The sequence below is a fragment of the Tubulanus polymorphus genome, chromosome 2, assembly GCF_964204645.1.
Source record: "Tubulanus polymorphus chromosome 2, tnTubPoly1.2, whole genome shotgun sequence".
Lineage (NCBI taxonomy): Eukaryota > Metazoa > Nemertea > Palaeonemertea > Tubulaniformes > Tubulanidae > Tubulanus > Tubulanus polymorphus.
In genome coordinates this window covers 26,025,071-26,037,489 of record NC_134026.1, presented here as the reverse complement: position 1 = coordinate 26,037,489, position 12,419 = coordinate 26,025,071, and the positions used below count along the sequence as shown (strand labels likewise).

The window sequence follows — 12,419 nt, the reverse complement described above, 5'->3', positions numbered from 1 at the left end:
ATTCTAGGTAGGACGATGGCTAAAAGGGCTTACCATGTCTCGTAGTGGAAGCTTCGAGGGATATACTCAAGGCGGTGATAGATTAAAAGAGATCCCTTCATCTGTATGTCCTGAGAAAATTGACTGCGGGTGTCCAGGTACAGCTGGTCGAGCGCAAAGATTCGTCCACGTTAAACCAGCCGCCGGCAAAGCTGACAACTTCCGTTCAGTATGGGGTGTCATCGTGACTATCGCTACAGTTCTTGGCTTTCTATTCACTTTCGGACTTTTTCTTTACTTCTTATTCTTTTATCCAAAAACTGGCGGTACCACCTGTTTGGGATATTTCCTCCTGTTCGGTATCATGTTCGTATATGCTGTGACATTGGCATTTGTCTTTAATCCATGTCCAACTGTTTGCTGTATACGACAATTCTGTCTGGGAGTCAGTTATGCAATATGTTTTGCCTCGATGCTTGTAAAGGCAATGAACACATGGAGGGTTGACAGTTACGACGACTTTTCTGAAGCTAGTTACAAAAGATTCTCTAAACCGACTGGTTTGTTCCTCATCGCACTGGGCATTGCTTTCGTTCAAGTTATCATTGCTATAGAGTGGCTAACCCTCCGACACCCGGGATCAGAAATGGTAGTTTACATGGGACAATATTGGTCCCGATGTATGCCAAGTGATTTTCATAATGAAGAAATGCTGCTCAGCATAGTTTACGTGATGTTTCTTCTTGTCTTGACCTTCATCTTTTCTGCATTGACCTGGAGGTCGGATGAAAACAACCGCGAATCGCGCTGGATTCTGGTTACTTGTTGTTTCGTGGCTGGTATTTGGGTTTTATGGACAATTGTCTCCACGAGAGCGCAAATGAAATATCGTGATGGTGCCATAGCAATCGGTAATCTATTCAGCGCAACTGTGATGGTATTGTGTATATTTATAAGAAAGATTTATTACCTTCGAAAGTTTAGAGAAGAGGTGGCTTTGGAAAAAGCAGTACTAAAAAAACAACAAAAGGTAGGTAAAAATGAATCTATTTGTAAGCTAGCTTCTTGTTATCATTACCTTGCTTTCTTCACCGCATGTTTTTTTCGTTCTTTTTCAGATCTTTACTATGCAACAGTCCTGAGCGAAGAATCACATATTTCTAACGGCTCGCAGATTCATTCAGGTGACTGCCGCAATCAGATTTAAAACTACAGTCATCCTGAATATGGTTTCTAATTTTCTGTTATCTTTCAGCGAGTATTAAGTCGTAATTTTACCGAAAGGGACGTAGAACACGTGGACCTATGCGTGGCTCAACCAAGTGTTTGAAGAAGCATAAAGGAAACATGAAAGTTTACGTTATTATATTATAGATTACAATATTCTAATGATGATGTATATAACTAATCTAATAAATCTATTATGTATAATACATTGATTTCAAGAAATAAATATCTTTTACACATGTGTAGTAGATGAATCAAGTCACAAAAATTATTCTTGTTTGTGAGGTTAATGAACCTTCTTATTCCTTATTTCGACAAACGATGGGTTCGAACTGAGCTGAAATAGCGGCATCCAAGAGGAACTCAAGAAAAAAACTGGTTGTTATATTCATGTAATTGGTTGATGGAAATGCATTTCAACATTACAGTTGAGCCTCGTTAATACGATTCTGTTCGAGTCGAAACCAATTTAAAACGATGATATCCAGCATGTCCCAGCTAACATATCTATACATTTTTCAATCAATCAAGCTTTGGATAATACGAAACCCATTTTATACGACAATTTCGTTTTTGCCCAACAAAATTCGTATCAACGAGGTTCCACTGTAGGAAAGGTTTGTCAGTGATCATTCGTGGTGAAAGTGTAAAAATATATCCGAATAAACGACTCTATCATTTCCCAGAACGCTTTAACACAGGTAATTTTCTGGAAAAAAAATTGGCCGTATAATACGGTGCAGGTGAGATTGTCAAAAATTTGTTTGTAAGATTTGTTTTCCGCTTTCATCAACAGGTTGCGGTAGCTACCGGTCTTTTAGGGGTACAAATAAGATTCTTAATCGCACTTCTATAAATAATTTTTGTCAACTATGAAATATTAAGTATTTCAAAACTTGTTTTCAATGGGTTTGAACGACGTACACGCCTTGCAGCAATCACACCTACATTACCAATGCACGCCCGTCTTTATTACTCATTAGAAAACCGGTTTCAAACAAATCATCTAATAATTCACATATTTTCAGGTTATTCCTGTGCTTTCGTTATGACAATAAACAATTGGGTCGTCTAAATTTGTGCCATCTATGTATGGGTTGGGTAAAATGGCGGCAACGGCGTTACTGTAGTGTCTTACCTAAAAATTCAGTTTAATTTAGCATCAGACAAGGGGTGTAGCATATTACGGTAAGTCTTAAGACAATTTATCACTTATGTGTATGCACACACGCAGCAATTATGAAAATGCATATCCACTTGTTTTGATTCATATTAAAGGTTAAAAGATATAATTTTTCCGAGGACGGTCATATCATTAAGACCTACCTATGCCCAGAAGACCGTGGAAATAATATCATAATGAATTCATATGTGTTTAAGGAATATGGAAAAGTTACTCACAATCACGTTGCTGATAATGGCGTTAGTTATTAACTGCTCAGGACAGGACACACTAGCCCAAGATACATGCGATGCCAGTAAAAGTGCTGTAAACTTGTTTCCAAATGCTCCAGTGGTGATTGTCGGTCTGTTTGATATCCGTATCCCAGGAAATGATGGATCTGGCTGCGGAACCCCTGATCCAGGTATTTAGTGCTAATATTTGAAACTACACCAGATGCTTACGTTAATTCTTAGTTACAATTTAGAATATCATTGAGTTTCGGTGATACGTTGAATCAGCGTTCTTTCCAAATCATATATTTCAGTGATTTTACCTGCATATGAAGCAGCAAAGTGGGCTCTTACGGAAATAAACACAATCAATTATGCTGGCGTCCAGATAGGTGAGTATCAAATGACAAATCAAGTGGCTTCGTATAAACGTTTATTAGTTCGAAAAATCGTGATATTGGGTTTTCTAACTAACAGGAATGAAAGTATTTGATACATGTGGCCAAGCAAGCGTCGCCAACAGAGCTGCTATGGAGTTTTATCCCTCTGTTTACACCAATAAAAGAACTTGCTCGGATGGGAATCAACTTGTTTTAGGTATTTAAGATCAATTCCAATTTAATCTATTTTCATTAAATCTAAAACATTTTTACTGGAACAATGAATGGTTGTTTTACAGGGATTCTAGGAGCTTCACATAGTTCTGTGAGCTTAGGTGTGGCTGACTGGAGTGGCAAATTCGAAGTGGCTCAAATTTCGCCTATGTCAACAGCAGCTACGTTGAGTGACAAAAATAAATACCCATATTTTATGAGAACTATTCCACCGGATACAATGCAAACGAAGGTTAAATTCATTATTTCTGTATTTGTTACCGAATTTCTGCTAAAGATGTAACTCACGTCATATTCTTCGTTCCGAATAATCTCTAGGTTATGATTGAGGTTCTGAAGAAATTGAATTGGAAATATATCGGCCTGGTATATTCAGATGATGCATATGGTAGTGATGGCAAAAAACAGTTTATCATGGCAGCCGGTGAGGCTGGAATATGTATAAATATCGCACTTCCTGTTAGGACTTTTGAACAAGATCCACCCATAATTGAAGGCATCCTTACTCAATTATTGTCCACAAACATCACTGGTGTAGTGTATTTTGGTCATTACATCCCGGCGCTAGAGATTATGAAAATTAACTCCACCATTGAAAAATATGGTCGATTGCAGTGGATATTCTCCGATGCAGTCGGTGTCAGTAATACTTTTGCAACCGGTCAACAGTATGCGAGAGGTTATGTTTCTGTTTCACCATCATCACGTACCTCGACTGAATTTGAAAATAGCTGGCTTGGAATCGACATCAACAACCCAGCAAACGATCCGTGGTACAGAGACTGGTATATGTACACTCATAACTGTAAATTGGCAGGGGTCACGTATGAACCATATGCGTCACTCCCAAACGTATGTCCACCACTGACAACAGCACAAAAACAACAACAATACATCCAGAATCAGTACGTCTCGTCGACCATAGACGCCGTTTACACGTATGCCGATGCTCTCAAAAGAGCACTACGGACAAAATGCGAAGGAAATACAACAATTTGTCAGACACTGGAATCTACATCTACGAAAGAATTCTTTCAGAATTATGTTAAGACGACTTCAATAACGAATGAGGGCATCAATTCTTCGTCTGCTGTGTCTGCACCTTTTACATCGGAAATCAGTTTCGACACCAACGGTGACATTATCGGAGCCAGTTATGTCGTATGGAGTAATATATTGAATGGTGCAACAACTACTTTGCAAAGGGTAAGCCATTATAGCCAAGCTTAAAATATATTTTCCTCTCCAATATAAAATGAAAATTCTCGAATAATTTACTTTTTAGGTTGGATATTACATGAATGACCAACTTACACTTAATTTGACAAAACTTAAAATGTATGATAGTCAACGAACAAACGTCCTTGCCAGTGTACCGAAGTCGATTTGTCCTGCTAGTGGTTGTGGCTTCTGTCTTAGCCTCAACGTCGCGTCAAAGTTTTATATCAAACCTGGAGACATCATTATCAATGGGGTATTTTCTGTGCATGAGACAGAAAATGGAGCCTACTGTACTCGGGTGAAAAACAACGGAGCGCAACTGATGACTGCCTTCGTCTATGCTATTTCAAAAGCAAAATTAGGCGGTGACATCAACTTAGGTGCCCTTGGTATCGATGATTGTGGTAGTTCAAACATTGCTAATGGTTTAGTGGCGAGTTTTCAGAATAATCTGATTACAGTTATGGATTCCAAGGGTAATGTTATTAACCCAAGTCAGGTGGAAGCATACACTGCTGCTCATGACAGCTCTACGACCATATCCGTGGCGGAGGTGTTATCACCTCTCAGAATCCCACAGGTTGGATATAGGGCAACGTCGGCGGCATTGTCTGACAAGCGACGATTTCCCTTTTTTCTGAGAACGGTTCCAAACGATGGATATCAGGCGCAAGTGATTGCTAGTTTTCTGAAGAACCAAGGTTGGACCCATGTTCAAACGATACAGGCACCAACAAGTTACGGTCGGGCTGGAATTGATGCTTTCATCAAGTACGCAGAGGCAGAAGGCAGAATTTGTGTGACAGCGACCCTCGAGTTTGGTACTGATGGTACTTGCCTCCAGTTGATTCATAAACTCAGCTTAAGAGTAAATGCAAAGGTCGTGGTCGTATTTGCCGACGTAGAACAGTTTCGATGTCTGCTGGGTGCCATGAAGACATCAAATATGGGTGGAAAATTACTGCTTTTTGGAAGCGAAAACTGGGGGACCTCCAATGAAATTATCAACGGTTACGAAGATATAGCCGTTGGAACCTTTACGACAAAACTGAAATCGCCACCACTGCCAAGCTTTATAGCATACCTACAGTCAGTTAATGTTCTTACTGAAAAGGAGAACCCATTTTTCAGAGACTGGTACGAATCCTTATACAATTGTTACTTAACTGCTCAGAGTCAGGTTCGTTATCCAGTACCATGCGACGCATCCAAAGAGATAACCGATGCTCCAGGGTTTGCCCAAGATCCAGTTACTTTGAACTTACTAAATGCAGTCCAGGCAATCGTTACAGCGACTAATTCGACATTGGAATATTACTGTGGTCAAAATTATAACACTGTTTGTAATGCTTATCGCACAGCATTGGACCGGAAAGCGACTATGCTAGAGTTCATCCGCAAAGCCCAATTTACTGATGAAGCGGGGCGTTTGTTTACATTCATAAATGACGAAGGTGTTGCAGATTATGAAATCTATAATTACCAAGCAGCTGGTTATGTCAAGGTATGCATGATTCCCTTGCATTTCTATGGCATATGTATCTAATGTGTATTTTGAGTACATTTTCTAAACCAGTATTTTGAGTACATATTCTGAATCAATCTTAATAACATAATTCTATTTTTATCAGGTTGGAGAATACAGCGGAAAAAATTTGTCAATGACTGGAACTCCCAAGTACTACGGAAATAAAACAATAACCTCAATGTGCCCCGCATCGCTTGGTAATTTATGTAAAATTTGTATATCACGGTATCAGACGAAATTCATGTATATACCCGGAGACGTACTTATCGGTGGATTGTTCAACATCCATTGGCCTGGACCAACTCCTTATTCGTGCGGAGACCTAAAGGATTTCAATGGATTTCAATCAAGTGAGGCATTTGCTTTCGCCATTAAATCGATCAACAATGGAACGGCTCCAGTGAAATTGAATGGAGTTCGCCTAGGTGGGGTCGGCCTGGACAGTTGCTCCAGTGATTTTATGGCTGCTAATTTGATATCGGGCATACATTCAAATACAGTGCAACTTTCAAATAGTTCATTGACTGTCGATCAGTCAAACATCCGAGGCTGGGTCACATATGGCTCCGATATCACAGCTAAAGTAGCCGAGATCGTTGGAAGACTTCATATATCTCAAATAAGCCCGAGTGCAACAAGCACATCTTTATCCGATGTCGCCACTTACCCAACGCTATATAGGACTGTTCCAACTGATGACATTCAAACATTAGCCATAGCAAAGTTCGTACGGGCCTTGGGTTTCACTTGTGTCCAGGCTGTCTATTCGAGGAACATCTATGGTCGATCAGCAATCATTGAGTTCAAAAACAATATGCTAGCTCAGAGATTATGCCTGTCATCTTGTTACGAGCTAAGTGTTTCCAATATTGGTGACGTTGTAGCTAAATTAGCCGGGTCAACTTCAAAAGTCGTAGTAGTACTTGCCGATGCTGATAAATACGTAAACCAATTGTTGAAAGAAAAACAGGCTCTCGCAAATGCGACAAATTTATTGTTTATTGGAAGTGAATCTTGGGCTACGATCAAGAAGGCAGTGAAAGGCGTAGAAGGCGCAGCTGAGAACGCTATGACGATGAAAGTCGATTTTCCTGTGATTTCAAATTTCACAAAGTATCTGAGCGACAAAAACCCGACCAATTATAAGATGAATCCTTGGTTTAACGAATATTACCAGTATGTATACGGTTGCAATATCGGTCAAACCTGTGAAACTTCGGGTCTGAGTGATGCACCGGACTTTGAACAGGACAACTGGGTTCTTAGCACTATCAACGCAGTTTACGCTTTCGGTCAAGCTGTTCACCTCACCTTGGAAGAGGAGTGTGGAGCAAACTACAAAGGTATATGTTCGCAAACATTTTGGGCGTATGAAGAAAAGTAACTCAGAAATCATTGACTACCATATATTTCCTTTTTAGGTGTTTGTGCAAATTTCATCAGTGCTGGGAACTTGAATGACCGAATATTACAGAACCTCGGGAAGGTATCATTCCAGTCATTAGATAAACGCCAATTTGTTTTTGTCAACCGCGCAGCTGGAAACGGCTACAAGATTTTCAGATATAAAGGTGCCGGATATGAAGAGGTAAATCATATTATGTATCAGTACCCAATAAATGGAAATAGGTCCGACAGTGTTTAATATTGATAGAAATTTTTCTTTAAATGATTGATTTTTTCAGGTTGCTACGTATGTACGACATCAACTGTCGTTTACACAACCGGAGGTTCTGAATACTTCAAGGAGAATTCCATCGACATGTTCCCCTTGCGTCGAGTGCAATATTAGACCAAAGGCTAAAGAAAAGTTCTTGTATATCCCTGGAGATATCCTGATAGGCGGTACGAGTTCAAATATTGTAATAATGGGTTTTTTTAAGGCACAATACATAGCAATTTTTCTCGTGTTGTAGGTATTTTTGATGCTAGTATTCGTGGTTTACAACCGTTCACATGCGGAAACGTCAATCCAGTTGCCGGCTTTCAACTGACCGAAGCATTTGCGTTCGCTATAGAACAGATAAACAAACACCAAGGTATATTCCATGGGAAACTGAAAGGTGTTACACTAGGTGGTATTGCAATGGACTCGTGTCAAAGTGCAATTAGAGCGGGAAACCTTATGGCAGATTTCCATTCGCGTGTTTTCAAATTAACAAAAAGTACGGAAGAAGTTGACCCTACAAAAGTTGTCGGCTACGTCGGAGATCTTACATCCCTGGAAACTGAGCATGCGGCGAAAGTTTTGACAAAACTCAAAATTCCTCTCGTCAGTTATGGAGCTACCAGTCTTGAACTCTCTGATCGTAAAAAGTATCCATATTTTCTCAGAACTGTGCCAGCGGATGATAAACTCGCCAATGCCATCGTGTCTTTCCTTTTGAAGTACAAAATAAATGCCGTGCAGGTTGTTTCCTCGACACGCCACTACAGCGTCGGAGCTACGAAGGAATTTGTGAAATTGGCCAAGTCAAAACTTATATGCATTTCTCAACATCTAATATTTAATGAAACGCAAATAGTGACGCAACAAAGTGCCCTAGAGGTGGCCAATGAACTTCTTAATCGACCAAACGCAACTGTTGTTGTTATCATACTGGAGACAGAATTTATCAACCCACTCCTCCGGGCAACCGAGAAAATGATACTTAAGTACCCAAACAGTAGGACCGGTAGATTCTTTTTCATTGGATCAGAAACTTGGGGTTCAAGTCCAGAAGTGATCAGAGGCATCAAGTACGGACTCGGCGATGGTGTTACATTTAGCCTTGCTACCAGTGATATCCCCGAATTCGACGTCTATCTCGACTCAAAATTTCCAAACACTTATGAAAGAAATCCTTGGTTTAACTCATACTATGAATACATGTTTAATTGCACAATTCCTGGGAATGTTCTCAGCTATCCCCGCCAATGCAGTAGTATCTCTCAATCAGTCGTCCGTAACAGTAAATACCACCAAGACCAGTTCACCATGTACGTCATCAATGCAGTCTACACACTCGCTTATGGCATTCACGAAACTCTGAGAAACAAATGCGGTCCGAATTACGACGGAATATGCGACAACTATCGCCAAGGATCCAATCAACAATTAGATATCTACAAATACGCAAAGACGATTAATTTTACCGATGCCACTAATAAACCATTCTACTATAAAGAAAATGGAGACAGTATCCGAGGGTACCATGTATATGCTCTGCGGCAATCCATCATAAATAGATTCATCTATAACTATCAAAACGTAAGTATTGATCGGTATGTCAGAAGTTTTAGATAAGCAAACGTGATCATGAATTAACGTTAATTTCAAAATTTTTCAGATCGGATATTATCCAACTGTGAAAGATGGTTTGACGATAGCTTCAACGTACAATCCCAATTGGCAATCAGATTGCGAGGAACCTGAATGGTGCGTAATGTGCCCGTATATCTGGCACAGAAAAACACGATACATGCAAACTAACAATACTGGGCTGAATATGGTCGGACTTTTCAACGTACACGAGCAAAACGACGATAACTACTTGATATGCGGTGACATGCAGATAACTCAAGGTTTCCAACGAGTTATGGCATTTTTTTATGCCATAGACTTGGTAAACGCGAATACAGACATGAAGTTCAAAATGGGAGGCTTGGCTATCGATATATGCTCAAATAATGACCGTCTTCACGAAGATTACTTCACATACATCAATAAAGAAGGGCTATGCAGTGAACCTCCATACGAAGCTCTCATCGCACCTCAAACGGTCTTCGCTTATATGACGATGGCGTCTCCTGAAAGTATCATTTCTGGACCGTACATGAAATCAATAGGCGCCACTTACATTAGTCCATCGGCGTCTGCCCCAACTCTCAGTGACAAAACACGATTCCCGTATTTCCTAAGGACTGTACCACCTGACAATCTGCAAGCCATTGCCATGGCCAGTATCCTCCGCACATTCAATTGGACATATTTCCTTGGTGTCAACACTGATAGTGATTATGGTAATGGTGGCATGGATGCTTTGTGGAAGATTGCTAATGCGACAAATTCTACACTTTGTATGGGCGCAAGATATAAGATCGATTCAGACGCATCCGTTGAAGATGCTATGGCAGTCGTTATGAAGCTTTTGAAGCACGAGCATGCTAAGGTAGTGGTACTATTCGCAACTGGAAAAAATACGAGAAGTATCCTTAAAGCTGTACAGCGTATGAAAGTTAAAGACAGATTCATCTGGCTCGGAGGAGACGATTGGGCTAGCGAAATGGAAGTTGTTGAAGACGTAGAAAGTACAGCAGCTGGTGCGTTAACTATAGAAGTTCGATCCTTCCATGTACAGAGTTTTATATCGTGGCTCACCAAATTATCATTCCAAAACAGACGTGGGATACCATTAGATTGGTTCGAAGAATATTGGCAACACGTACATAAATGCCGCATACAAGGTAGCAGAGTGGTACTGACGAAATACGTAAAACAATGTTTGAAAAATGAAACGATTACTCCTAATATGGTTAAGTACGAATCAGCCACTTTACACATCATCATCTCGACATACATCGCTGCGAAAGGACTTTCGAGAATATCGGACTGCGCCGCCGCAGGGTCCTTCTCTGCTTGCGTGTGGAAGCTCAAGAAGGAAAGCAGGAATTCAATGATTTATAATCAAATCAAAAGTGCTGTTTGGACAGTTCTTCCATCAGACCTGGGCAGTAATAGGTTTGATTTCACCTTTACAAATGAGGGATATGGAAATCCAGGCTACTTCATTTACAATTTTAGATACAACACCACAACAAAAAAATACGAATATGTTAAGGTTTGTTTACGTTTGTACATTTTAACAAAAGTTATTTCTGCTTAATATCATAAATTCTATTTCCACAAAATAATTTCGAACCTTTTATTTTCAGATTGGGAGCTGGCGAGGTCAGTTGGACTTATCAATGGATGACTATATTGGTCCATCTGGTGAAAAAAAGACCGAAGGTAACATACCTGCATCATTCTGTCCGCATGGAGTTGATTGCGGCTGTGCAAGCGGAGCTGGCCGACTGGGTGGAAATCGCATCAAACCTGCTCCTGGCAAATACGATCAGTTTAATACGGCTCTTGGACTCGTTCTTGCCATTCTGTCCGGTATAGGATTCATCATATCGATCTTCTGTTTTATCTTCTTTATTTGCTTTTACCCAAAACGCGGTATGTCGACTGTTCTCGGATATATGCTCATAATTGGTGTTCTCCTGATGTACGCAGTGAATTTCGCCTTTATTTTCCATCCATGTCCGGTAGTCTGTACAATAAGACGTTTCTGTCTGGGAATCGTTTATGCAATTTGTTATTCGTCTATGGCTGTGAAAGTAATGAATACTTGGAGAGTTGAGGGATACGATGAAACGTCATCTGCAAGCTACAAGAGGTTTTCTCATCCTTTCGGTCTCTTCTGTATCACGATCGGCCTGATTTTTGTACAGGTGATCATTGCCATAGAATGGATCGTTCTTGAACCACCGAACTCTGAACAAATAATTTACGAGCTACAATACTGGCCACGGTGTACTCCAAGTGATTTTCACAATGAAGGTCTGGTGCTTAGCATGACGTACGTGATGTTTCTCCAGGTACTTGTTGCTATTTTCTCCGGTTTGACCTGGACAAGTGACGAGAACAACCAAGAATCGAGGTGGATTCTAGGAGCCAACTGTGTTGGTATGGGTAGCGTTCTAGTGTGGACCATTGTTTCAACCATGACACCGATTGAATATAGAGATGCGGCTGTAGCTATTGGAACTCTGGTTGCCGCGACAGCGATACTTATCTTGGTATTTTTCCGAAAAATGAATATTCTCCGAAAATATAGGAACAAACAGGCGTCTGAAAAAGAAAAGGCCAAGAGTCAAGGTAATTATTAACAACATCAATATTCTTGAGTACATAAGTACCGATAGTTCTGAAACTACTCTATGTGCGCTTGAATATGTTTTCTATTTCTTGAAAATAGTTCATTCGTTAACGTATGACAATGACGCCTTCAAAAAAGATGACGATGATATGCTTAGTGATAAACCATCGTCATACAGAAGTAAGTACACAATATACTCACTCGCAGCGATTCTAATCTGATGGTACCGCGTAGTTTTAGCATAATCATTACTTCGGACTTTCCTTTGCAGGTTAGTACTAGAGCTGTGAGAAGATCAGTGTCACGCCAAGTAAATACATTTCGAGAACTTATACGACATGGAATAATATAAGATATTATACAAAAACGCATATTCAGATTTGGCATTCATGAAATAAGATACTTTTCTGTTCAGTTACTTTTCAAGTGTAAAATGCAGTGACCAATATTCTAAAAGCAATAATTTATTTGTATATATTTCAAATGTTATTCTAAATAGATAAGTCATTTATTGTGTTTAGTGTTAGAGCTTCTTAATTCAGTTATATA

At 39.9% G+C, this 12,419-nt stretch overlaps 3 protein-coding genes across 3 annotated transcripts in view; 2 read left to right on the top strand and 1 right to left on the bottom strand.

The window, feature by feature from the left end:
• The window catches only part of LOC141898799 (uncharacterized), a 10,016-nt gene extending 8,556 nt beyond the window's left edge, over positions 1-1,460 (top strand). Inside the window, exons 13-15 of the mRNA XM_074784903.1 lie at positions 8-1,009; positions 1,098-1,163; positions 1,235-1,460. Coding sequence (XP_074641004.1) covers positions 8-1,009; positions 1,098-1,121 — 1,026 coding nt within the window. The 3' untranslated portion in view covers positions 1,122-1,163; positions 1,235-1,460. The remainder of the gene's footprint in view (positions 1-7; positions 1,010-1,097; positions 1,164-1,234) is intronic.
• LOC141898801 (pantetheinase-like) overlaps positions 1-10,990 on the bottom strand; it is a 27,977-nt gene extending 16,987 nt beyond the window's left edge. Inside the window, exon 1 of the mRNA XM_074784907.1 lies at positions 10,964-10,990. The gene's annotated coding sequence lies outside the window, so the exon portion shown is untranslated. The remainder of the gene's footprint in view (positions 1-10,963) is intronic.
• On the top strand, positions 2,126-12,419 carry LOC141898800 (uncharacterized). Its single transcript, XM_074784905.1, has 15 exons — positions 2,126-2,394; positions 2,587-2,792; positions 2,916-2,993; positions 3,079-3,198; positions 3,281-3,447; positions 3,534-4,421; positions 4,501-5,940; positions 6,068-7,307; positions 7,386-7,552; positions 7,650-7,809; positions 7,881-9,214; positions 9,294-10,784; positions 10,879-11,869; positions 11,970-12,050; positions 12,142-12,419. Exons 2-15 carry the CDS (start codon positions 2,591-2,593, stop codon positions 12,144-12,146), a joined length of 8,364 nt encoding a protein of 2,787 aa, XP_074641006.1. The 5' UTR covers positions 2,126-2,394; positions 2,587-2,590; the 3' UTR covers positions 12,147-12,419.

Excerpts from the sequence above, each read along its gene's own strand:
- LOC141898800 (XM_074784905.1), top strand. The coding sequence starts at position 2,591 with ATGGAAAAGTTACTCACAATCACGTTGCTGATAATGGCGTTAGTTATT. Across the intron at positions 7,553-7,649 it reads AAGGTGCCGGATATGAAGAG|GTTGCTACGTATGTACGACA; the intron begins GTAAATCATATT and ends TGATTTTTTCAG. Across the intron at positions 11,870-11,969 it reads AGAAAAGGCCAAGAGTCAAG|TTCATTCGTTAACGTATGAC; the intron begins GTAATTATTAAC and ends TCTTGAAAATAG.